At 27.8% G+C, this 26,437-nt stretch overlaps 2 protein-coding genes across 4 annotated transcripts; one reads left to right on the forward strand and one right to left on the reverse strand.

The window, feature by feature from the left end:
- Nucleotides 1–2,340: 2,340 nt before the first annotated feature.
- ACYPI38901 (single-stranded DNA-binding protein, mitochondrial-like) lies at nt 2,341–5,144 on the reverse strand. The gene is given in 5 exon segments (NM_001246004.2): nt 2,341–2,876; nt 2,942–3,064; nt 3,177–3,276; nt 4,532–4,618; nt 4,772–5,144. Coding segments are annotated over 4 exon segments (444 nt in total). The 5' UTR covers nt 4,547–4,618; nt 4,772–5,144; the 3' UTR covers nt 2,341–2,670.
- A 135-nt stretch (nt 5,145–5,279) lies between these two features.
- On the forward strand, nt 5,280–9,731 carry LOC100159205 (NADH-cytochrome b5 reductase-like). 3 transcript variants are annotated; one of them, NM_001204951.1, is given in 8 exon segments: nt 5,280–5,589; nt 5,657–5,819; nt 6,892–6,947; nt 7,714–7,927; nt 8,165–8,283; nt 8,355–8,562; nt 8,645–8,839; nt 9,093–9,731. In NM_001204951.1, coding segments are annotated over 6 exon segments (930 nt in total). In that variant the 5' UTR covers nt 5,280–5,589; nt 5,657–5,819; nt 6,892–6,926; the 3' UTR covers nt 9,266–9,731.
- The last annotated feature ends 16,706 nt before the right edge of the window (nt 9,732–26,437 follow it).

A 26,437-nucleotide genomic window follows, 5' to 3' on the forward strand; every position in this document is an offset into this window, starting at 1 on the left:
GTTGAATCGAAACACTCCTGGAAGAAATTTTGTATACAGGTATATATAAAAAAAAAAATAGACACCATTGTAAAAACAATAGCTTCCTCGCTCCGCTCAGAATCTTAAAGTTTTTATGTTAAATAAATTTATTTTAAAGGTTAACATTATTTTTAGATTCTGAGCGGAGCGAGGAAGCAATTGGTTTTACAATTGTTTTTAAAAAATTTTTTTTTTATATCCTGTATACAAAATTTTTACCAGAAGGAATACTTCGATTTCCACAAATAGTATCTTATATTTTAGTAAATTGGATCAAGATGGTACTTTAGAGAGGTAATTTTTCGACTTTATCAATAGTTATTTAATTTTATTAAATATTTTGTTTTAATTTTAATTATGTTATTCGGATATTGAAGAGTTTCAAAATGAGGTTCTCCACAAATATGATCATTATTCATTAGACATTAGTCATAAATGAACTTAGAAGATTTTTAAGTAATCAGGTGGACATTAGTAAAAAAGTAGAGTCTATTTAAATTTTAAACACATATCGATAATTTAAATATTTTGCGCTGTATCAGTTCAAAATATTATTTCTTCTAGAAAAATCAAGATCAAGTTATTTTCAAATGAATTGTTTTAGCACAAGGAAAAAATGGAAAAATAAATGTTCAAGTCAGTTTGCTCATTTTTAATTTATTTGAAATTAAATTCTTACCACAGCGTTTAAATTAATAATTTATTAAATAATAGGTACCTACTTCACGACTCACGCGAACATAAAGTGTTGCCCGGCGTATAGTATAGGCAAAATAGGTACATTACTGCAGTGTTCATTATTGCCCATAATTATTTAAGAGAACATCACACCGGCATATGTGTTGTCTCCGTCTTACAAATGCACAGCATAGCAAAAACTGTTTTGCACAGGACAACTTTTATCTTTCTGATTGTAGTAATGGCTCCAAAATTTCTGAATATATAGGGTAGAAAATTATCTACGCAACAGTGTGCCTATATTTTAGATAACATAAATACATTAAAACAGCGGCGTAGATACGATTTTTTTTCTGGGGGGGGGCTTAAAATATATTTATGATACAAATTACAAGTTAAACTAAACGTCATTTTTATTTTGTTTCAAATTGTCCCGCGCTAAACAGTTTTTGCTATGTTGTACATTTGTAAGACGGAGACAATATATTATGCGGGTGTGACGTCCTCTTAAATACACTATTTTATTGCTAATCACAACGCCGTTCTCCGAGAGAATGTGGTAAATCAAACCAAAACGTGCCTCTGCACTCATACACCTCTGCAAAACACCCACATCTTAGCACCAGTTAGATTATTAAAACTAGAATTTGGTTAACATAGGCGGATGCCGAATAGGTACTTTTTTACCAGGATATATATTTAATTATAAGGCCACAACTGTCCACAAGTAAACAAATAAGGCCTGTATACACAAAAAAAACTCTGAGAAGATCTTCTCTACATCATGGGACATGGACCGCGGTTTATACTTTAAGATTCTGAGCGGAGCGAGGAAGCTATTGTTTTTACAATGGTGTCTATTTTTTTTTATATATATCCTGTATACAAAATTTCTTCCAGGAGTGTTTCGATTTCAACATATAGTACCTTATCTTTTAGCAAATTGGATCAAGATGGTACTTTAGAGAGGTCATTTTTCGATTTTCTCAATAGTTATTTAATGCCACGGGAAAAACCACAGGAAAATTACGAAAAAACGCAAAAAATGGGATTTTAATTTCTAATGCTTTGTTTATCACCATAGAAACGAATAAAAAATTATAATATTTTAATATTAATTCAACTTACATGATAAAATAAATAATAACTAAATATAAAGTATCCAGACTGACAAACCGTCCCCGCTCAGAATCGTTTTTCTTATACAATGATATTATATCATTGAATTCAAGTCTAATACAACCATTATACAATGACCCACTTGTAATCTACTTTACAGCAGAACGACATCCACTTACCTGATTTTTAATATAAAATCTATGAAATTTAGAGATATATGGTTTTTACTTATCACGTAATAATCTCTATCAGAAATTCTGTCGGAATAACTTAATATAATATCGGTATAGCTTACGTTCAAAGTAATTGATATCGAAGTAGTATTACGATAGACAGTGAACATTTTTTTTAAAGTAATATAATGTTTTAGAAGTAGATAGTCGTAGCACTGGTGTTACCCCGGTAACATAGACATAAGTACATTACAATAATGCATAATTATGTCTATTATTCCAATATACTTTTTATATATTAAGGCTGAGTTAAATTTCTAAAACATGTCAGGCATACATAACAAAATGCTGCACATTGTAATATTCTTTAATTATATATACTTATATCATTATCATATAAAAACAGCACCATAGAATAACATATTATAAATAGCAGAAATAATTATATGAAAATGTTTAGTGCAACAAATTACTACTTTCAACTTTCCATTTTTATTGTTTGTTATGGACAAAATGTCACATAAAAACTAACATAATTTTAACTTTTTTATCTTAGGAATCAATTTTATAAGTAAAAAAAATATTCTTATAGGAATTTTAATTATAGGCAACACAGTGAGCATGTTTTCTATAAACTAAACAAATATAACTTAAATTAAATTTAGGCAAACTAATTAGTTTAATTTTTTGAATTAAAAAATATGATATCATCAGCCGCAATTGATGTAGTTGTTCGAGAAGTACCAGATTCATCTTTTAATTCTCCATAGATTAATCTCCCGCTAATGTGTATACGTTGTCCTTTTTGTAGGTAATTATACACAGTGTCACGCAATCCAGGCCTAAATACAACAATACGGTGCCAGTCAGTCTTTTGTGTGCTTTCTAAAAACAATTATAATCATAATATTAGAGGTGATGAAATAAATAACATAAACTAAATGTATTGCCTTCATTATTGTTGATATAATTTTGGTGTGTAGCCAATGAAAATACAACAACTGGATGTTCTTCTGTGCCTCGTTTTTGCGGATCCGCACCAACTCGTCCCAAAAGTGTGACTTTATTTATTGCTAGTTAAATAAATTCTAATATGAGTAACCATGTTATATATAATAGATAATTAGTAATATAAATGAAAAAGTAATCAAAAAATTCATAAATGATAAAAATGTAAAAACCAACTCTTTTCAATTTTGATGGGTAGGGGTGCTGCTTCTTGAGTGTAATTATTGCGAAATAGTTGCTTTGAATAATTAGTACTCCTTAAAATACTAGATAAAATCTGAAATACAAAAATTTGTTTACAAACAACATAAATAGGTTATTAAAAACTAAAAGACTTTAAAATGTTTTAAAATTAGGTAAGTTATTAAAAAAAATTGCAATACATATTAATGCTCATAATTATATTATTAATTTTAATTCGCATGAAATTCAAATAGGTAAATACTATATCCATATTTCAATTATATTAAAATATTAAAATACAGTAATAAAAAAAAATCAACATCACTATAATATACCATTAGTGTATTGTAATAATTATACATATTACAATACACTTTGTGTATGTAAATTGTATACGTGTTCTAAGCATTGGCGCAAATAGGGAGGGACTTGGGGAGGGGACTTAGTCCCCCCCAAATGTCGGTCATGTCCCCCCAGTTCAAAATCTAGTAATTAGTACTAATTTTTATATTCTGTGGTACTAAGCAATATGGCCTATGGGGAGGGTGGCTTGAGTCCCCCCAAAAAATTTAGCCAATTTGCGCCTAGGTTCTAAGTATAATAATGCAAACTTAATATCTGGATATAGACAAATACTTTGATACTAACAATCATATTTAATAGAACTTACTTTTCCTGAAAATTATAACATAGAAAGATAAAATAATTGTACAATTTAAAATATGTGTCAAGCATAGGTAGATAATTTATTAAATATTGTGTTCTTAAGAATATTTTTTGACACCTTATAATTTTTTGATAGGTAGTCAATATTATAATATAATATAATATGAAGGAAGGTTTAATCTTTATTATTTATTTCTGATATTTTGAGTTCCAAAATTAAAATAAGTGAATTAGTATTGATATTTAAGCTATAATATAGATGTAGGTATCTACTAATACAAAATATTTATTTCTTCTAGAATACATGTTTCATTAAAAAAGAACTCTTTAATAATCAAAATAAAATTACACTACACACTTGTCAAAAAGTAAAAACATTTAACTACTATTGTAAAGCATGCATTATGAACAACTATTTAACCAATGAACAAACAAACAATGTATATGCTAATTTTTAAGACAACATTTAAATTTAAATTTTATTGAAACTGTTAATATTGTTGTACCTATTATGTAAATACATCCAAAGTCTGTATTATACATTCATACTACATTACTATAATATATTTAGGGACTAGGCACTTGTGTATATTTTACCAACCATGCTATTTTCAATTTGCTATGAATTTCATTGAAAATCAGAATTTAAAGTTTGACATTAAAATACTTTTAACTTGTTTTACCTTTGTTTTTAACATTTTCTTATTTGTATTGTATGTGCTTATTACTGAATAGTGTTCTTCTCGTCGGCCTTAAGCTACGGCAGTCAACTGCAATATACACAACAGAGATAAACTACATTTATATTGTCAAGTAAATAGTAATTATATTTGAACAAGGAAATCAGGAATCCACTAATGTGATAAAATAACCATAAAATATTGACAGATTTAAAACAACAATAATTGTCGTCCAATATTTACCAATATTATATTGTATTGCGTTTGTGTACTGTTATGACGGCGTTGGCTTATTAATTGAATACAAATTACTATATAAATACAATTTTTCACTTTTCAGTATTTCCGTTTTCACTTTTATTTGGCGCACTTTAAACAAAACATAGGATCTATTAATTTGTATTCACGATAATGCGATTGCTCGTGCTAATTTAAGGTTATGGCGCCAAACGCAGCCAAAACATGTATGAACGAAAACTGCAGAATTTTGGGATTTAAACACCTAAGGGCCGGTGTTCGAGTGTTTAACTTGCAACTATCGACTTTCAAGTTTCAACAGTTTCAACGCGACGAACAAGCCGACGATTGAGTGATCAACAAGATTTGTGAACGTGTCATAATAATATCATAAGCATTCGGCAACGAATTTTTTCGGCCATTTCGCCGGGGGCCTGTCGCAAACGCACGCCCAGCCGACTCGATAACAGCTGTTTCATTTTGTCCTGTAGAACAATCTGCGTGCCGATACAAGGCAGACCGGTCAAAATCTAAATTGTTGGATACCCACCAATTTCCGTGCGTTTGCCGTTTACATTTTTAACAGTCGTTAATTCCTCTCAATTTGGCGTGGTTAGTGTCGTTTTGACGAACGTCCGATCCGTTAGAATAAAATGTAGTTCGCCACACCGGCGGTTCGCGTTATTATTCTATCGTATTTCATTATCTTATCGATTTGTTTTTTTTTTTTTTTTACACAACTTTCTATACAATTTAATACACCATTCCGTAAAACTATTAAATAATTTTAATTTGATCAACCTTGAATTACGTGTACAATAAAGGTAGGTAATAATATTTTTTTTTTAAACAAATTACACAACTCGTATTATTTTTACTGCATCATCACAGTCCACACAATTGAGTCAAGTCGCGTTCATGTGATTGTGTACCGTGTAGGAGGTAGGTAGGTAGGTATAAGCTTGCAAACCTACTTAAAGTTATAATATTCAGAAATTGGTTGTCGATAAATTCTAATTCTTATTGAACGTTTCTACGCTAGTGCATTTGCAAGGTATGTATTAGAAACATGGTATAGCTTACTGTAAGACGATTTGTATAGTATAATATGGATAAGCCTCTACATATTGTATACTTGCACTCAGCAGGCTATAGGTACTTCTTGTCGAGTCACCAAATACAATTTTTACCGATTAATCCATTTGAGTATTATTTTTAAAGCTAATTTTTGTATTTGTGATATTTGACAATATTCTGCATCACGAATGTGTGATAACTAAGTAAATAGTAAAATACAATCCAAAACATATTTTACTAATTGCTATATATTAGGAATCAATTGATATATAATTAATGTCAGCTTTAGTACATGCCATGTTATTAATCATATTCATTTCCCATTTCTATATAATATTTTGGTTTTACATTTTAAAATATGTTAATATGTACACTAATAATATGTTGAACAATGAGAAAAAATTTGTATTTATAACTCTTATCTTATAAAAATATATTGATTTATACTTCAAGGTCACAAATCTATTTAATTTATTATAGGTAAGACACTTAAAAATTCATTTTTTTATATGAATTATTTGCCAATTAATGTAGCATAATATAAATATGTTTTATCTATATAGTAATATAGTACCTACCTAATACATTTGTGTATTGTGTGTGCCTATATTATTAATTATAATATTGATAGGTATGGATTCATATGATTTATTACTGTGTTAATTCTTACTAATAAAATATGTATTGATAATAAACATCATGTTTAATATGAATGTTAATATTACCTATACGGTATATAATATTGTGTAGATAATGTTCTGCTTAAACATGTAGGTATAAAACTATAATTATAAATTTAATAATAATATTAAATGTGTTTTTCTTAAAATAATTTTTATTTTCTTGTATTATTATAAATTAAAAATTCTTTAATTGGATTACATATTTTAATATATATATATATGTAATCACTTTTATTATAAGATAATATTTTATATCAAGAATTATTTATATAATTATATATTTTTTGTGATTTGACCTAAATTAAATATTCTTTATTTATAATTTTATTTTTAATATTACAAATGTAAATATTTGTATTTTTATAGAGTATACTATTTCAAATCTGTATCTATAAGTCACAATGGGCATTATTGAAGAGCTTGTAAGTATTTAGAGTATAATAAAAATTTAATTACGTAAATAAATATAAAAAAAAGGTTTTATTATTTTACTACAATGTTCTGTTGTTATCACTTTTTAGACAATTTATTCAAACAAATTTGGTAAAACTCATTAACAAATTAACTTAGAATTTCGCTTATTTCAACTTTATGTCACCTGAACTATTCTAATACAATAGTCCTTTTATTTAAATATTAAGTTTTATATGCAGCATTTTTTATTTATCTAATTTATAAAATAATATACTCGATAATATTTATAGGTTTAGGTAATTTAGACTATGAACAATATTTTTAGTACAATAAAATTACACTAGTACGGTACCTACCTATATAACACCATTGATTATAAAATAGTTTAAAAAAACCTATTAATTTAATTGTGCCTCTTTCTTTTAAGAAATGTAGACCTCGTGTGATTCTTCCATGAAGATAAACATAACCTTGAACAACTTTAACTTTTGATTTTTATATAATAAAAAATTGATAATACACTCCAATTCAACAACATTGCCAACAACTATTTCAGCACAAATTTTTTACTTTTTAGTTAATATCAGGTTTTTTTCAGTTTTCTCAATTTGTAATTTTCATAAAGAAAAAATGAGTTCTTTTTCTGTAAAAAATTTTTTGTCTACATTTTCGGTAAAAAAATGTTATACAATTTTGTTTTTTATTTATGTTTACTTTGAAATAAATGTTTTGATTTCAATCTATTATTTACTATTATTAATATTTATCTTTTAGACTGTTTCTTCAGTGTTGGTTGGACTTGGAATTGTTGTGACTACTGGTTTTGCTATATCAGCATTTGTAGCCAATTTCCAAAAGAAAAGCCAAAAAAAAAGAACATTAGTGGATTCAAATACAAAGATTCCATTGCCACTTATTCAAAAACATATTATTAGTCACGACACACGGAGATTTAGATTTGAATTGCCATCCAAAAATCATATTCTTGGTAATATTCATTGTGTACTTTAAATTTGTAGATACAATTTGTTGCAAAACTTTCATTTTATCATTATATCAATTAGATACAGATACAAGTGTTTAATATATTTTATTTACAATTTAATCATTAGTCATGACATTTGTTATATTTCATTTGAGTCATTTTAATATAAATACAGATTAAGTAATATAATAACATAGATTTAATATTAATTTGTTATTATTTCCTAAAAAAAATTTACAGGTTTACCAATAGGGCAACATATACATTTATCAGCGAGAATAAATGAGGAATTGGTTGCCCGTGCCTACACACCAGTCAGTAGTGACAATGATGTTGGATATATGGATTTGGTTATTAAAGTAAAATATTTTGCATCATTTTAAATGTATATAAAGAACATATTACTATTTATTTCATCATATATTTTTAGGTTTATTTCAGAGACCAAAATCCTAAGTTCCCTGATGGTGGTAAATTAACGCAATATCTTGAGAAAATGGAAATTGGAGACACAATTGATGTTCGTGGACCTTCTGGTCGTCTCATATATCATGGTCGTGGAGATTTTGAGATTAAAGCTGTTAAAAGAATAGATCCTTCTCATAACCTTTACGCTAAAAAAATATCAATGATTGCTGGTAAAATTACAAACGTTATTAATATTTGATAAATAATTATTCCTGTGTTACAATATTAATTTGTTCTCATTGGGTATGTCAGGTGGTACTGGTATTACACCAATGTTACAGTTGATTAGACAAGTCACTAGAGATCCTAAAGATGAAACCAAATTGTCATTACTTTTTGCCAATCAGACTGAAGAAGATATATTATTAAGGGATGAATTAGAAGAAGCTGTTAAAAGTCATCCAGATCGAATCAAAGTCTGGTATACGGTTGATAGACCTACTGATGGTAAATCATTTATTATACTTACATTATGTGCCATATTGTACTCTGTAATGAAAGAACATACAGATTTTGCACATCCCCACTCAACACCCTCCCATGGACACCAGTTCTATTATAACAGGTTGCCGAGTGGTGATGCGCTAAAAAACTGATGTTTAACGGGGTGTGACATGTTCTCTTGCTGGACAGAGCATAAGTGTGATATGATATATATAATGTGTACATTGACTAATTTTAACGAAACATTAATTTCTAGGATGGAAGTATAGTGTTGGATTTATATCATCTGACATGATATCAGAACATCTATATCCACCAGCTCAAGATACATTGGTATTGATGTGTGGACCTCCTCCAATGATAAACTTTGCATGTATTCCAAATCTTGATAAACTTGGATATGATGCCAAGTTAAGATTTTCTTATTAAAAAAAAAAAAAAAAAAAAAATGTTTTTCATATATATTAGACCGTCCGTAACAGTTTCGAGTTGTATTTGTTGATTCACATTTTGTAATAGATTTTGATCATTGAATGGGTATTTGGTATTTGATAATCATTTAAACCCCTTTTTGATGTTGCTAATAAATTGGTGTTCAGCACTTAATTTATGTACAAATTGCTTAATCTAGCTAAGCATAAATAATACAATATATTTATATAATATTTCTTCAATATATCTATTTTAGAATGTATTCCAAAACATTAACATTTTAAAGTCTTGTTTTGGTTTACACCAAAAGTGTATATATTCTTATATTCTATATTGTATGTGATGTGTTGTAATAAAGTGTTTCATTTTGAGTATTGAAGTATAAAACTATTAATTAATGCAGTGTAAGAAATTATTAAAACTTTTATAATCTTACATAGTTACATGTATTAAAATATTATGCTAAAATGTACTACCCTATATACAGACGAATTACGATAAAACTAATTATAGATTTTTATTATAATGATAACAGTACAAGATTAACAAGTTCTGTGACAAAAATGTCATTGATTTACATGAAATGTTCTTTTTGACATTGATACTTGGCCAGATGTTTGAACACTTCATGCTTACTGAATTATTATGCTAACGTAAAAAAACCAAATATAGACTGATTTAAACAAAAGAGGAAGATGGTGTTTGGATCTTTTTTTCGGCACATTTGTTCGGACACTTTCAGCCAGCTCATCTCGATCATAGTCTTGCTCCCGTTGCAATTCACGATTAAATGCATCATGCGTGGGCTTCCAAAGTTCCAACATGAGTAGCTCAGAGAATGGTCAAACGACCAATGTTTGCCGCATCTCCTTCAATAGTGATGGCGTCATGCAATTGGATGTACTCGTCTGATCGTAACTTCGACTGATTGAAACGAATGATATTGAGACGCTCCATTAATATTCAAATTCAAAAATAATAAATATTATTCTCAACTCTTATAATCCATAGCAACCATTAATAAACTAAAATTTCTATTGTAAATCTCAAAATTCCTGTTTGAGCACCTACTGGGGTAATCTATTCCTTTTTTAAATTAGGCTATGACACTCACAAAGAATGTGGCTTTCTATTGGTGAAAGAATTTTCGAAATCGGTTCAGTAGTTCCAGAGATTACCCTCAATAACGTCAACTAACAACTCCCGTTTATATATAATAGTATAGATTATAAATATTCAAATAAAGCACAACAATTTAAAATAAAATACAAATTACTGAATTATTGTGTAATTGTTGATTATTATTCTTACCGAATAAAATAGTTTTAAATATTCATTGCATATTAACATTTAACGTAATAACGTGGATATCAATAATGTCATAGATCATAGATGAAATTCCAAGAACATCTTAAGGAAAAAATAATATCTAGAATACCTACATTTAGTTTTAAAAAAAATTTTCATGGTAATGGTCAGTATACACCATACAGTTATAGGTAGATATACTCTGTTATATAATTATCTCCTTTTGTAGTGGACACCGTCTTGGTATCGAGTATTAATTATTATCAACACCTGTAGGTATGCGAGTGTATGATACCGTATAGGTATTATGCTACTAACTATAAAGTTGAAAAGTTAATGGGCTATCGCTAGATAATCCAAAACTCTTAAGTGTAGGTAGTTGAAGACTATATTTTCGAGTAGGTACTTACAAATCTCACAACATTTAAGGAGTATCCTATAGCAATTGGCCATACAAACGTTTGTTTTTCAAATGAAAACCTCTGAATCTATACATGTTTTAATGTAAATTGTGAATCATGATTTTTCTGAAAACGTTGACATGTTGTAACTATGTATAATATATATATATATTGATAGGAGATATATTATTTATATATACGCAGTGGCGTAATTTGAGGGGGGCAAGGGGGGCATTTGCCCCTGTCTGATTTTAAAAGCGGCCCTATGGGCCGGTTCCCAGTTGTTACCGTTTTACCATTATTATATTTTATAAGCGCAAAAACATGCCTATTTTATAATATTTTCAAAAAATATTATACTATATATACTAAAAAATTATTGTCACATTGATACATTTTTACTAATTGATAGTTGGAATATATTTATATTTAGACGTATGCGGTGACGTACCTACATACACATTGTATGTTTGGGTATGTATTTATGTATGTTTGTTTATGTTGTATGGACAACAATAATAATAATTAGTATCATAATCTAGTATAGTTTAATTTCTAAAATCTTAAACTAATACAAATTCTAAAAACAACAACCGATGGCACTCTTTAATCATCATTGATCACGGACTTCAGTTAACTTCAGTTAACTGCGACAGTCGTGTATGATTCAACTATTCTGTGTAGGTACCTATTTAGCTGAAATTTATTTTTTTCGTGACGCGTGTTTACATTATTATTTTAATTTGGGCAAAATATGACTTAAAAAAAATAAATAGTCGGTGTGGCTAAAAATATAAAATTACCGTAAACTGCTCAAGAATCGAAAATAATTTCTGGTATGTTTAATAAACAGACAAAACTTGAGCGACTGCGCCAGAAAGCAAGCAATAAAAAAAAATATATAGGTACCTATTATTATTTAAGATATTATTAATTTGTAAATACCAATATAAGAGTAATAGAGTATAGGCTATAAGTGATGAATTGGGTAAAATTGATTTATAGATACCAATGCAGTTGATACATATTTTCAAAAATAAAAAAAAAAAAGATATCCTATAATAAACTACTAATATTATTGCTTTTCTAAAATATCTGCTACCTTTTATTTAAAAATGATGTTACCTAGTTGATAAAAAGGGTACCATAAAAAAATGTAAGCAGTTAATATGTGGTTGCGATCGAGGCGAGCAGTTTTTTTTTACCCATTCGGGCCGGTCAAAACCTTTGCCCCCCTCTATTGAAAACTGAAATGACGCCACTGTATATACGTGCAGTATTACTATAACTCATAATGTAAATATTATATGATTTATATAATATATAATATAGGTAGATACCTAGTATGAGAAAATATTAGGTAGGTACCTACTGCACGAGTGTAGTACTGATATATTATACTTCAGCGAAGTATTAATTTCTAACATTGTAAAGAACGTTTATGTTTTGATTGGATACAATTTGTTTTATATAATACCTATGAAATAAGCTGCTTAGCTGCATAATACCTATATAGTTGATGATATGCACTGGGTGCATGGTTACGTTTACTATTTAGCCTCATAATAATCAGTAGGTATAATAATAAAATTATGTTATACGTTCAGTGATAATTTGTTTAATAGATATGTACCTAATAATAATTCTTAATTAGGTAGGTATATTTGGATGAAATATTGATCTTTCACAAACTTTGGACTACCCATAGTTTAGAACACTTTGTATGGTTCAATTTGGCATGCGCCAAACAGCTGAAAATATAGAAAACCAGATCACAGATGACGTAAGCTGAAAGAGTTATATAAAATACCTTTTATACATCTACAAAACTGTCAATAATTCTTTATATAAAAATATAAAATCGTCCGGCCAATTAATATTTGTCATCCCATATATAATAATTATATGTTTGCCAATCGGTATACCTTACGAATTAATCGATTGAACGAATATTTCAAACGATAAGTATTTTTATTTTCATATTCACGCCAAAACATTTTTATTCATAGGAGAGGTTCTTCAATGTCAAGGTCTACAGTGTGTATTAAATCATGCAATAAGTAGTACCTATGTTTCACTTTCACGTGTACCAACTAGTTAAAAATATTAACTACATCCATTTATAAGCTAAACACACGGATTTAATGGTAAATACATTAATTATTTGAAGTCAAATAATAAATACTAAAATGCAGTTTGTGCACATTGTATGCAGCGCATAATATCATCATAAATATTCATAATATTGTTACTATTATTCCGTAGTACGAGTACCTCCTACTTGGACTGACAATAATATGCGGTTTAACTACCTATTATATATTTTTATTTGATATAATATAATAATTAATAGCATTATAATTAAATTAATTCACTTATATAATATCCATATAGAAGTGTACTATGTATATTATATAGTTTTTTATACTCAATATACAATTGTATGTACCTACCTAATCAGTCAAGTTTTGTAAAGAAATACACTAATACACTATAAATCAAAAGTAATTATAGCCGATATTATATTGTATAATTTTATTTTATTGATTTTGAAACGTTTTCTTCATTCGTGGTTAAGTTCAACACAATGTAGACATTATACCTATATAGCCTAATAGCCTATGGCCTATAGTATGGTAGGTACCTCCCTAGCTCTCTAGGGCCTACATTAGGTACCTATATATTTATTGTTTATATATTATTATATGACGTACTATAAATGTTAGTTATTATAGATATCTATCGGCTAACACCTATGCCATATCATAATATCATACAATATGTTATTTAATAAAAATAAAAATAAAAAATAAAATTATACTTCACAATTATAGTTCACATTTAATGTGTTTATACATATTACATATATTTTCTTGTCTAATACTAAATGTAATACAGGTAATTTTAGTGGTATATAATAAAATCAATAATAGAATATAATATTTACTATAGATAGGTATATCATTAAGAAGATATCGCATGAGTCATGAGTCATGACGTCACATTGTACAAGAGATTAATAGTATTTTTACCCTAGCCACTCGAAAATTGTTAGCTGAAAAAAAATGTTACCTATATTATTTATAATAAAATGTAAATATTCATATATATTTCTATATTCATTTTGCACGAACGCGCAACATTTGTTTTAGATTAAACTCGGGTTATAATGTTTAATATTTAATGTACAGCGATTACATTTTTCTAAGAAACTACAAGAACTCAGTCGACGGATTTAAGTTGGGTAACCAAAATATTTAAAATAGGTAGAGGTCATAGGTGTGCACTGTGCAGATCCGCAGAGAAATAAAATAAAATATAAATTATGTTTTCGTGATTTCAGGAAAACTGGTTTTAATTTACGCTATATTATATACGCATAACTTACAAAAAATTGAACTATAGTAAGAAACCCACATACTACATACAAACACAGATAATGTACTTACCATCAAGTTTCATAATAAATGCATTTTCCGAGCGTAACTTCGCTATGTTAGACGAAGACAACAAATGGCCGTGTAGCGTCCTCTTAAACACTCCGCATCTCGAGGAATATATTTTTTGAAAATATGGTGCCAATTGATTCATAGTGCCCAAGTCTATAATCCCATCCAAGCGTACATTCATTTTATATATAAATATATTTATAATATACATCACAGTATAAATAATAAAAAAATATTGATTGAATTAAAATAAAATAATAGTGTTATTTATATAATATATACTCTACACTCTACAGTCGACTCTATAATTATTATAAATTACAATATACCTTACCTACATGTATACCTATTCTGTAATTATTCTATTTATAAGATATATCATATATCTATCATATAAGATAATAATTAAAAAGTGGATAAGTGGATGTCGCTCTGCTGTGCAGTAGGTTACAAGTGAGTCACTGTACCTAATGGATGGTGTTAAATTTGAATTCAATGATATAGTATCATTGTATAAGAAAAACGATTTTGAGCTAAAACGGTCAGTCAGCCTATGATATTATTGTGAATAAAGTAATTTATATATTTACCTATTTATGTGGAACCTTGTTTTAAATTTTCAATCCTTAGCTGTAGAAGTTGAACATTTTATACATTTTTAACTACAAAATAATAATTATTAAATTTTAAAATTTGATAAATGTTATCAAAATTCGAACTTTAAATGCTTTTAAAAAAAAATGTTTTATATGTATTTTTAATATTTTTCAACTGCTATTGTAACAATGTGTCAATATATCAGGAGCCTTGCATTAAATTTTCACGCTTTTTACCCAACAAATAAAATTTTATTGATAATTATAGAAAAAAAAACTAAAAAAATTAAAAACTGATAATGTCCGTAAACAGCCCAAAAAGATTCAAAATATTTTCAAAATTGTATGGTGGATAGAAAATAAAAATTTAAACATTCAGTAAAATTTTCATATACCTACAGTTTCTCGTTTTTGAATAACAATAAAATAACAAAACATACATGAGGAATCGAGTGAGTATATGCAATATTGTAAAAATATGAATTTCAAACGCTCATAAAAATTTAATTTGATTTGATTGTAGACATTTTAGATTCTGAGTGGAACGATGAATGTATTGATTTTACAATGATGTGTGTTTTTTTTTTTATTATTTTTTTTTTTTGTGTCTGTGTACACGATAAGTAGTCGAAATAATGCTTCGATTTTCAACTTCAGTATCTTTTCTGATAGGAAAGTGAATCTTGTTGGTACTTTGGGGGGGGGGGGGTCAAAAGTAAAATTTCCCAGTAATTTTCAAAAGCGCAAGAAAAACCAAAGAAAAATTAAGAAAAAACGGGAATTTTTACGCAAAATCGATTTTTCACAAAATTGAATTTGGTTTTTGGTGTAACTTTAAAAAAAATGACCGTAGATACATGAAATTTTGACTGAATGTTTATATTAGCATTTTCTATACACCATAACATTTTCAAAATATTTTGAGCTCTTTACGGGCATTGTCAGTTTTCATTTTTTTTTAGTTTTTTTTCTAAAAATATCAATAAAATTTTATTTGTTGATCAAAAAAGCTTGAAAATTTAATAAAAGGCTCCTAGTATATTGTTTCAAAAGCAGATGAAAAATATTAAAAATCCTTAGTCACAGTTTTTTTTTATAAGCATTTAAAGTTCAAAAATTGACAAAATATGGAAAAATCACGAAAATTAGCAAATTATTTTGAGTTAAGAATTCGTAAAAATTTTTCTTTTTAAATCTAAGATTTTAAAATGTAATACAAGATTCCTTGTAAGATTATCTACCTTTATCAAACAAAAAATATCTATAAGAAAGTCAAATTAAATTTTTATGATCGTTTGAAATTCAAATTTTTACAACATTGAATATTCACTCAATTTCTCATGTAGCGATTTACTTATTTTGTTGTAATTCAAAAACAAATAACTGTAGATACATGAAAATTTTACTGAATGTTTATATTAGCATTTCCTATACACCATACAATTTAAAAAATATTTTGACTCTTTTTGTGCTGTTTACGGACGTTTTTTTTTCTATAAATATCTATAAAGTTTTATCTGTTGGGCCAAAAGGTGTAAAAATTTAATACAAAGCTCCTGATATATTGTTACAATATCAGTTGAAAAATATTAAATAATATATAGGCACAATTTTTTTTAATAAGCACTTGAAGTTAAAATGTTTACAAAATTTATCAAATTTAAAATTGAATAATTATTTTGTAGTTAAAAATTTATAAAATGTTCAACTTTTATATCTAAGGATTTAAAATTTAAAACAAGATTCCACGTAAATATTTAATTCTGTTGCCAAAAATTCTAAGAAAAACATAAGCACAGTTTATTTTTATAGTAATTTTAAGTTCAAATTTGGACGAAATTACATATTAAAAAACCTGGAATAAATATTTTATTTATTTTGTTGTGATTGTAATGATTGTATAATATTATTTGTGGGTACTTGAAACTTCTAAAGTATACTATTATATATCTATGATAGTATCACGGTTTGTTGTTGATGTATAACGCGTTACCTGATTGTGATATGATTAATTTTGAATTTATTATTAATACTATAGATAAGTATACCTAAATATGTATGTCTTATACCTAGACTGACATACCGTCTCCGCTCAGAATCGTTTTTCTTATACAGTGATATTATATCATTGAATTCAAATTTAATACTATCCATTATACAGTGACCCACTTGTAACCTACTATACAGCAAAGCGACATCCACTTACCCACCTTTTTCTTTTTTTTTGATATATAGGTAGATAAACTTATGAGGAATCTTGTAGTACATTTTCAAATCTTAGATTTAAAAAGAAAATTTTTTATGAATTGTCAGCTCAAACTAATTTGCTAATTTTCGTGATATTTCCGTATTTTATCAAGTTTTGAACTTTAAATGTTTATAAATAAAAACTGTGACTAAGGGTTTTTAATATTTTTCAAATGTCATTGCAATAATATAGTAGGAGCCTTGTGGATTTTGTGGAAAACCGATTTTATGTAAAAATTCCCGTTTTTCCTTAAATTTTATGTTGTTTTTCTCGCCGTTTTTGCGTGAAATAAAAACTATTATTATAAATTTTAAATTTTGACCTCCCCAGTGGTCAGTGCACGAACAATATTCACTTTCCCATCGAACAAGATACTGAAGTTGAAAATCGAAGTATTATTTCAACTACTTATCATATACACAGCAACACACAAAAAAAAAAGACACATTATTGTAATATCAATACATTCATCGCTCCGCTCAGAATCTAAAACATAATTGTAATATATTAAATGTTTAATCGTTGCAAGCATAGACGAAATTTCAACTTTTGACTTGGGGGTTGGGGCTGAATAAATTAAAGGCAAGCAGATCATTGCAATATAGCTTTTAAAATTGTATGTTCTAGGTTTTTAGGGGGACTTAGCCACCCCCAAGACCCCCCAATTTGCGTCTATGGTTGCAAGAATTACTTTATAGTGTATATACATATACGATATACTTACAATACTTAGGTACCTACTATCTAGTTACATAAATATTCTGTAGGTACCTATCAACTATCATCATTTATATGTTAATAATTTTAAATGTCTGATAAAAAAACATCAGATTGTTAATAATATTAACAGATTATACAAATTGTATTATTCATATAATATCACTTATTGGCCGTTATAACTTATAGTGTAGGTATACGTATAATACTTTTGGTTTCAATAGGTACCTTTCAATAAAACTTTATCAACTAAAAAAGTAAATAATATAATGCGGTATACAGAGTCCATATGTTGACTTCTGCCCATAGTAGTAAATCACTATACTTTATATAGGTTCCCACGATTATGTTATTATCTACCTACATTTACCTTCATAATTTTGTTATATGATGGAAATTTAATACAAGTACATTTTTCTGGTACCTATACAAACACATTTTTATGTTTCTATTATTTAGTTACGCCTGTTTGACACAAATCACTAGCATCAAACTTAATCAGCACTATAACTCGGTGTCCTTGTATTTCCATCGTAGGAAACGGAAGAGTTAAACGCCAGTGAAGACTTTTTAAAATATGTAATCCCTCTTTAAATACACGGAGCTACCCAACTACCCAAGAACAAATTAATATTACCTATAATTAGTTCAATGTTTATTAATGAAAAATACATGATACATTTGTAAATTTACATTATTTGTGGGGATTCGTTGTAAGGTGATGATTATCGTTTAACGTAAAACATTCATTATTATTTCCAAAAAGATTAATGTTTTTGAAAAAAAAAAATTTTCACACGATTTCAAGTCGTTACAAAACAATAAAAAATTGTAGTTTTAAATATTTTTATCCTTTAAACTTTTTTTAATTTTTTGGATGATAACATACAGTTTGAATTTCATCTTCGAAAGCAGAATATTTTGCTGGGTATTTCGATACATACAAATCGAGTTTAGGACGAGTAGCTTATGAGTTATAAGTAACGCGGATACCATGTAAAATTTTGGACTACTCCGCTCATCTAAACTTTTAATACTTATAAGTTATAACTAATAAACTACTTGTCCTAAATTCGTACATGTTTAATCATGTAAAATATTTTTTGAAATAATGATAAAAGAATCACTTTATAGTTTATACACATATACATTATACACTATATGTCTACATTCATGTACTAGTGAATTATATTATTGACTTATTAATGGTTTTTTTGTATTTTATAATTATTTATTATAACGCTATGTTTATGACTTATGATTTATGAATAATAATAGAAACCTAATAGAAATCTCTCAAAACTATATAATATCTGGAGTATGGAAGAAAACTGCACGTATAGACATTAGACAGTGCAGCCTACAAAATTTTAAAATCGTTATAGTCACTATAATAGTTATATTATACAACAATAAATACCTGTACCTAGGCTACCTAGCTATGGAGATAATATTTTATAATTTATGACTACTACTTATTTTTAAATTGTAATTAAACTAAGAACATATGTTATGATATGTAGTTATAATGGTCATAGATTTATGAATCTATAATGGTTTTACCATTTGTGATAATTAAAGTTTCCTTTTTAATCAAACCCACAGGAGTCTTATATATAAATTGAAACGTTAAAATCAGCGGTTTTTGGTAGTTTTACCGGTTTTTCTAAATACCTGGAGAAGTGGAGAATCGCCATGAAATTAACCTGAAACGACCATTTTATTGATAACGATTGTTATATTACTATTTGCTTCATAACGCTTCGGCAGGTCGTACAGGTCTTTTCAGAGCAAACACCCCCCCCCCCCCCCCCCATAAAAACAAATGAAGTATGGATATAATGATGATATAAAAAATAACAGATAAATAACAAAAAACTAAAAATATTGAACGATTCTACACTTTCAATGTAAAATTAATAGCAATAAATGCTGAAATATTGTCATTTTTATAGACTTTACTATAGGACTTGTACATTACAACTTGCACCTGTAGTATTAGGTACGTGTTTATTAAGGTTTTGAAACAATCATCTGTATCTATATAATATGACGTTATGATACTAGGTATATGAATACATTAACATTGGTATTTTCCCATTCATGAGAAAATTCACTATCAATGTCTCTTGTCTCTTACATACTTTTTCCTAATAAGGACGAATATAAAGAGGAATGTATATTATTCTTTTCGCGAGAATATTTATTTATACGTGGCCCTATTACAGCTGCAGTTTCCCTCGAACACCTACCTACGCTTTTCTACATATTATTATACTTAACATTTATAGATCCTCGAGTGACGAGTTTATCGGAATCGTATATTATTATTATTTTTCTGTTTATCTATGCAGGAAGTCAGACAATTTGCAGTTGACAGATATTATAGACTATAGTGTGCCGTCAATGATGACACACGCTACCTATATAATATCAATACAATATTATATTATGTACCACTGCGGTATGAGCGCGTATACTATATATATAACGATATAAAAAATAATAATAGGAACGCGAAATCTCCACCCACAATATTTCCTAGCTGCAATGCCGCCGCGATGACGATCGCATCATCACTGGGCAGTGGGAACACCGGTGGCGGACGATTTTTATTCAATAATATAATATTATTATTATTACGTAGGTACCTATACACATTACACGTGTGTAATTTTTCAACTTTGCAACCTTATTTCTCGTCAATCTCGCGGTGACCACACACGCACGCGCATATTATATTATATTACGAACGAATTAATAATCCTAATATGTATAATAATAGAACTATACACACTCGCACGTATTATTATACATAGATAATGCGAGTGCCCGCTGCAGCGATTCCCATGGTCGATAACGTACAGTATATTATTATATAGAAACCGTTGGTGGGCGTGACCCTCGGCGACCGGCTACTATGGAGCTACATAATATAATAATTGATTGACATATTATTGACAACGCGCCATCGCAATATTTATACCACGTATAATAATAATAATATATATATATATTTATATTTAATAATATAATGTATAGCATAGGTACCTGGTACCTATACTGCATCACGCTCGTTGCATGCGCGCGACCGAGTATACCTATAGGTATACGACATCTCCTCCGCGAAAAACACCGCCGCGGGCTCAAATGCTCAACAGTAGATATATAATACTAGGTTTTTTTTTATATTAGGTACATAAATACTTACATGTTATATACATAGGTATACATCGTATATTGTTGTGTTGTATACCTACCTACTTGTAGCAGTATATATATAGTGACCGCGGGCAACAATGGGAAACGATGGCGACTGCATTTGTCTATGTGTACTATACAACTATTACATGTACATAATATAAATATATATATAATGTAATGTACGCCCGGTCCAAGGGTAACTACGATCCGCGGTGCGAGCGCGATTAAACGCGATTGTGTGTCGAACCATTGTAGATATCTATATATATATATATATTATATAGGTACACGCGCGTGTATAGTATAATATAATATAATATTTATATAGGTATATGTATAAAATATATTATTGCATATTATACGATATAAATTACCTCCGTATAATTCAATATCACAAGATCGTTTATAACATTATGCATGTATACCTGCCTATACATAATATAAGAATATTAAATATCGAAAGAAACAGTACTCCAGAAAATCAGAAATAGCTATAATAAGTGAAGACTGAAGACGTATAGAAATAATCGTTCGCGATGGCGTTTAAGGGACCAGGTCACAAATAACATTTAAGATATTGTATATAAAATATTCTTTCATAAACGGGCGCTGCCATCTTCCGCCAAAAGTATACCTACGTTTCCGTTTTTCCGCCAAAATCATATGATTCGCTATTCCGTGATATCTTAGAACTTTTAAAATCATAATTGTAGTTTATATGACGTTTGTACAATTTTACGGTTGTACCTGTAATTTTTAGGTAAAAGTATGAATTACTAATATGAAAGACCTTGTATTAAATTGTTTAGCCTTAGCTATACACATTTAATATTTTATAAGTTTTGAACTACAAATGAACTGTGGTTATGACGAAATTTGAACTTTAAATTCTTATAAAACATAACCATGATGCCTATGTATAGTTAATATTTTAGCTATAATAAAAACTTACGCATTACATTTTTAAGCTTTTTGACCGAATGAATAATTTTTTATTGACATTTATAGAAAAATAAATTTAAATTAATCAAATACAATCCAAATGAGGACGGTATAACCAAGCTGGTTACCAAACAATTTTAATAAAATTTCATTTTTTTTCTCCAATTATTTTAGAAAGCACTGAGAATTTTCAATTTCGACCTCCTAAAAGTATCAACTAGACCCAATTCGCTTCCAAAAACATACATCCGGCATCGATGTCTATGATCAGATCATTTTTTCTACTATAAAAGTGGAAAAGTTACAAATATTTTAAAATACCCCAAATAAACGTCTAGAATTATTAGACTGGACAAAATAAAAATAAAATTGTAACTAATTTTCAAGCCCCCCCCCCCACTGAAAAATTCTGCGTACGCCACTGGACATAACTAATTTTCTTATGGATCAATTAACTCCCAGTAAACTCCAAAACATCAGAAATATTGTGTAGAGCGTGCTTTTGTAAAAAATCATAAAAATCGTACGTTTAGTAATTAAGCTATAAATAAAAAGGGCGAACTTTTTAATGGAAATTTATATTAAATTTAGAGCACGGTAACCGTTGTCGCAATTCAGCGTTGCCACTGTTACTAACAATATTACCGTTCTTATAGATTATTGTGTAAATACTCAATATTTAATAACGATAAAAATAGTGATATCACAAAAAAAAACCTTCGTAAACTACGTGTAGAAAATAGAAATGGCTAAGTAAAAAAAATATAAGATCTTTAAACACTATAAAGATGTGATATTATGAATAAATGCTATAAGTACCTATATTGAATTTAAGTACCTAAACTTATTTTTTTTCAATAATTTATTTACTTGGCGAGGAATTATTTAGAATAGTATATAAATATTAGTAATAATATTTTTAAATTAATAATAAGTCATATTTTAATAGCCCTTCACCATTTAATTATTTTGTTCATCACACTTGCCAAGTAAATAAATTATTGAAACAAAATAAGTTTACTTAAATTCAATATTTAGCATTTATTCATGATATCACATCTTTATAGTGCCTAAAGATCTTATATTTTTTTACTTAGCCATTTTTACACGTAGTTTACGAAGGGTTTTTTTTGTGATATTATTATAGGTAACTGGTATTTCCTAAATTATTTTATCATTATACCTACGGCTCACGAAAAAATAACTAACATACCAACTAATTTAATTTCGACGAGTTTTGTTAGTCTAACATACCACTTTTTGGTATATAATATTCATATTATAACATGCTCGCGAAAATGTTATAATTAAATAACCCATATTACTATTATTACAAGTGGCCGGATTTACGGTGGGGGGGGGGGGGGGGGTGGTTCCACCCACCACTTACGACACGTGGTTCATTTTGGTCGGCAAATTTGTCATTTTAACATAGGTGGCAGTCGGTAAGTCAGTAATTATGATTTTATTATGATTTTTGATTTTATGACGTAATAAATAGTAATTATAAATAGGTATAATTAAAAATATTAATAAATAACATTAACAAAATAATATTTGATTTGATAGTTTATACTTGATATAACTTAGATTATATCTAAGTTTATAGATTACCCATTAGCTGCGGCTGATCTAATATCTAAAATAGGTACAACCACGGTTTAAGATAATATACAACCGTATAACCGACACCATCGAAGAAGATTAAAGCCCAAAAAGATAAGACACGAGTGCACAATCAATTTGAAACCCTTGTACAGAGTGGAATTCATAAAAAATATTCTATACATTGATAAATTTATCTCGAGAACAATTAAAAAATTGTATGTTAATCATCGAACCTTAAATGAAAATGTATAAAGTTCCGCGGGAAAACAATTTTTCAATATACAGGATGTCCCGTGAGGATTTACTCATTGCGATAGCTCCTGAAATAATAGAGATATCGTAATTCTGTTTTCTTATTAAGACTCTCAGAGGTAAGCACTACAAATAACTAATTTTTTATTTTTTTTTTATGTTTTGGTAAAAAAGTTAAAAAAATTATTTTTTTAATTAATTATTTAAAAAAATATTGAAGATTGCCATTTTGTAGAGTTAATTTTTCTGAAAATATTGACGTTTCAACATTTTAATTTCATTAATTTCCTGATTTTTAATAATTTTTTTAATTAATAAGTAAAACGGCAAAAAACCGGTTTTTGTCCGGGCGGCGAGTCCCCCTCTACGGCTAATAGGTAAATCCTCACGGGACACCCCGTAGATGATTTAAAAATAACTATATGAAAATATTCCCTCCTGGAATCTGGAGGCAATGAATCTAATATATGTGGTTATGACTTATGGCGGAGACGTGGAGTTATAGCTGAATTATATATTTTATACTACCACTGCATCAATAAAACATATAAAAATTAATTGAAATATTTAAAGTATCCGAAGAATAATTAAAACATATTTTTCAATAGGCAATACAATATACAGATTGATTTTTCCCGCACCAGTAAATGTAGTTTAATGCATCAAACGAACGCACCTTCAGTAAATTGAAAATTGTGGAGAACTTTTTACCTTCTAGTTTTCTACTATGGGTGCAGAACGCTTACAAAATGTAATGTCATTAAATTTTAACAAAGGTTTAATTGATGCAATTGATATTCATCACATGGTGAAACATTAGGTTCATCTTAAAGAAAGAAGACTATTAATAACTAATAAGTAATATTATAAAAATTGTAATTTTGTTTTTAAAAAATAATCACTGTAATCTAAAGATTCAGCAAGCTTGTTGAACTTATTTAGTAACTTATCAACCTAATTGCTTGTATTATTAATTATTCGTTGGATAGTATCACAATGAATAACGATACAAATATTCCGTTTTCACGGAATGGACAAGTTAAATGTATTTATTAAAAATATGACGCGAAGTAGGTACATTAATTACGTGAGTCATTGATTACGTTGAAATTATAAAGTCGGCAATCTTTTAATTATGTGGGGCTTAGATGATTTGAAAATGTTAGTAATGACTATTATTTGAAATTACTTGAATTCTATCAATATAGATAATTTGTAAAAATGATTTAAGTATAATGAATATTAAATATAGTTTATATTTTTGTAAAACCATATTTTAGGATTATTATCCTTAGTATGACCATTTTAATAACTCAGAAGACAGAAACTGCTTTAAGAATTTTGATTTAGATATTCTATAAAAATTTTCATGAGAATCACCCACTAAATAATGTACAGTAAAAAAGAGAGATTTTGGTTTGAAAAATTGAAGTTTGTATCGCCACAGAACATTCCTTGAGTAGTACACAATTATCAGGAATTTTAAAATATGGTCTTCGGGTATAATTAAAAATTCTAAAAATCAGAATTTGAATAAAAGTTATCAGCTTATTAAAGGGATGATAATTAATGGAGGTGACTAGGTGAACATGTTTAAAAAATCATTCTGTAAATAACATATTTTTATAAGTTCTACATAATCATACATGTTATATTCATATATTACATATTATTAAGTGCCCATATTATATTTGTATAAAATTATAATTATCAATTTATGACTCTTTTCAAGAATATTAATTTTATATTACTGAATCTTTCAATACCCAGCCAAATACATTTTATGGCAACGTTGCACTTCAATTTGTTCTCAATCGTATTCTTTTTTGAGGTTTTTTTGGGTCAGTGGCAAGTTCTTTGTTAATTTTAAGTGTTCTCAATATTTTGGGCAAAAAGATAAACATTCGAGCCTATTAATTATTAATTTATATCGTTAATGGCCTATTAAACCTAACCTAACAAAGATTTTGTTTTTTGGCTTAACTCACAAACGAATAACTGTAGTTAGGTATTAAATACCTAAACTCCTTTTTGAAACTTTCACCAAATGTTTATTTTAGCAATTTATGTACATAATAACATTTTAAAAATATTTCTGATGGAAAATAATTTAAAACAAGGTTTCTCATAAGTTGGTACTAGTGTACCTAATAAAAAAAAAAGTTGATTGTAAATTCACGGTTATTTTTTATGATCATCTGAAGTTAAAAATTAAAAGTATGACAAAATTCATCAAAATCACGAATAATTGCAAATTATTTTCTAAGTAAAAATTTATAAAATTATACATTTATAAATTTGAACATTTAAAACAAGGATCCTCATAGTTAATATTAATTAATATTACAACCAAAAATCTAAAAAGTACATAAATACAGAATTTTTATGGACATTTTAAGTTCAAATTTGGATGAAATTAGATGTTTAAACAAAGAATAACGATG

Source organism: Acyrthosiphon pisum, chromosome A1 (assembly GCF_005508785.2).
Source record: "Acyrthosiphon pisum isolate AL4f chromosome A1, pea_aphid_22Mar2018_4r6ur, whole genome shotgun sequence".
Taxonomy (NCBI): Eukaryota; Metazoa; Arthropoda; class Insecta; order Hemiptera; family Aphididae; genus Acyrthosiphon; species Acyrthosiphon pisum.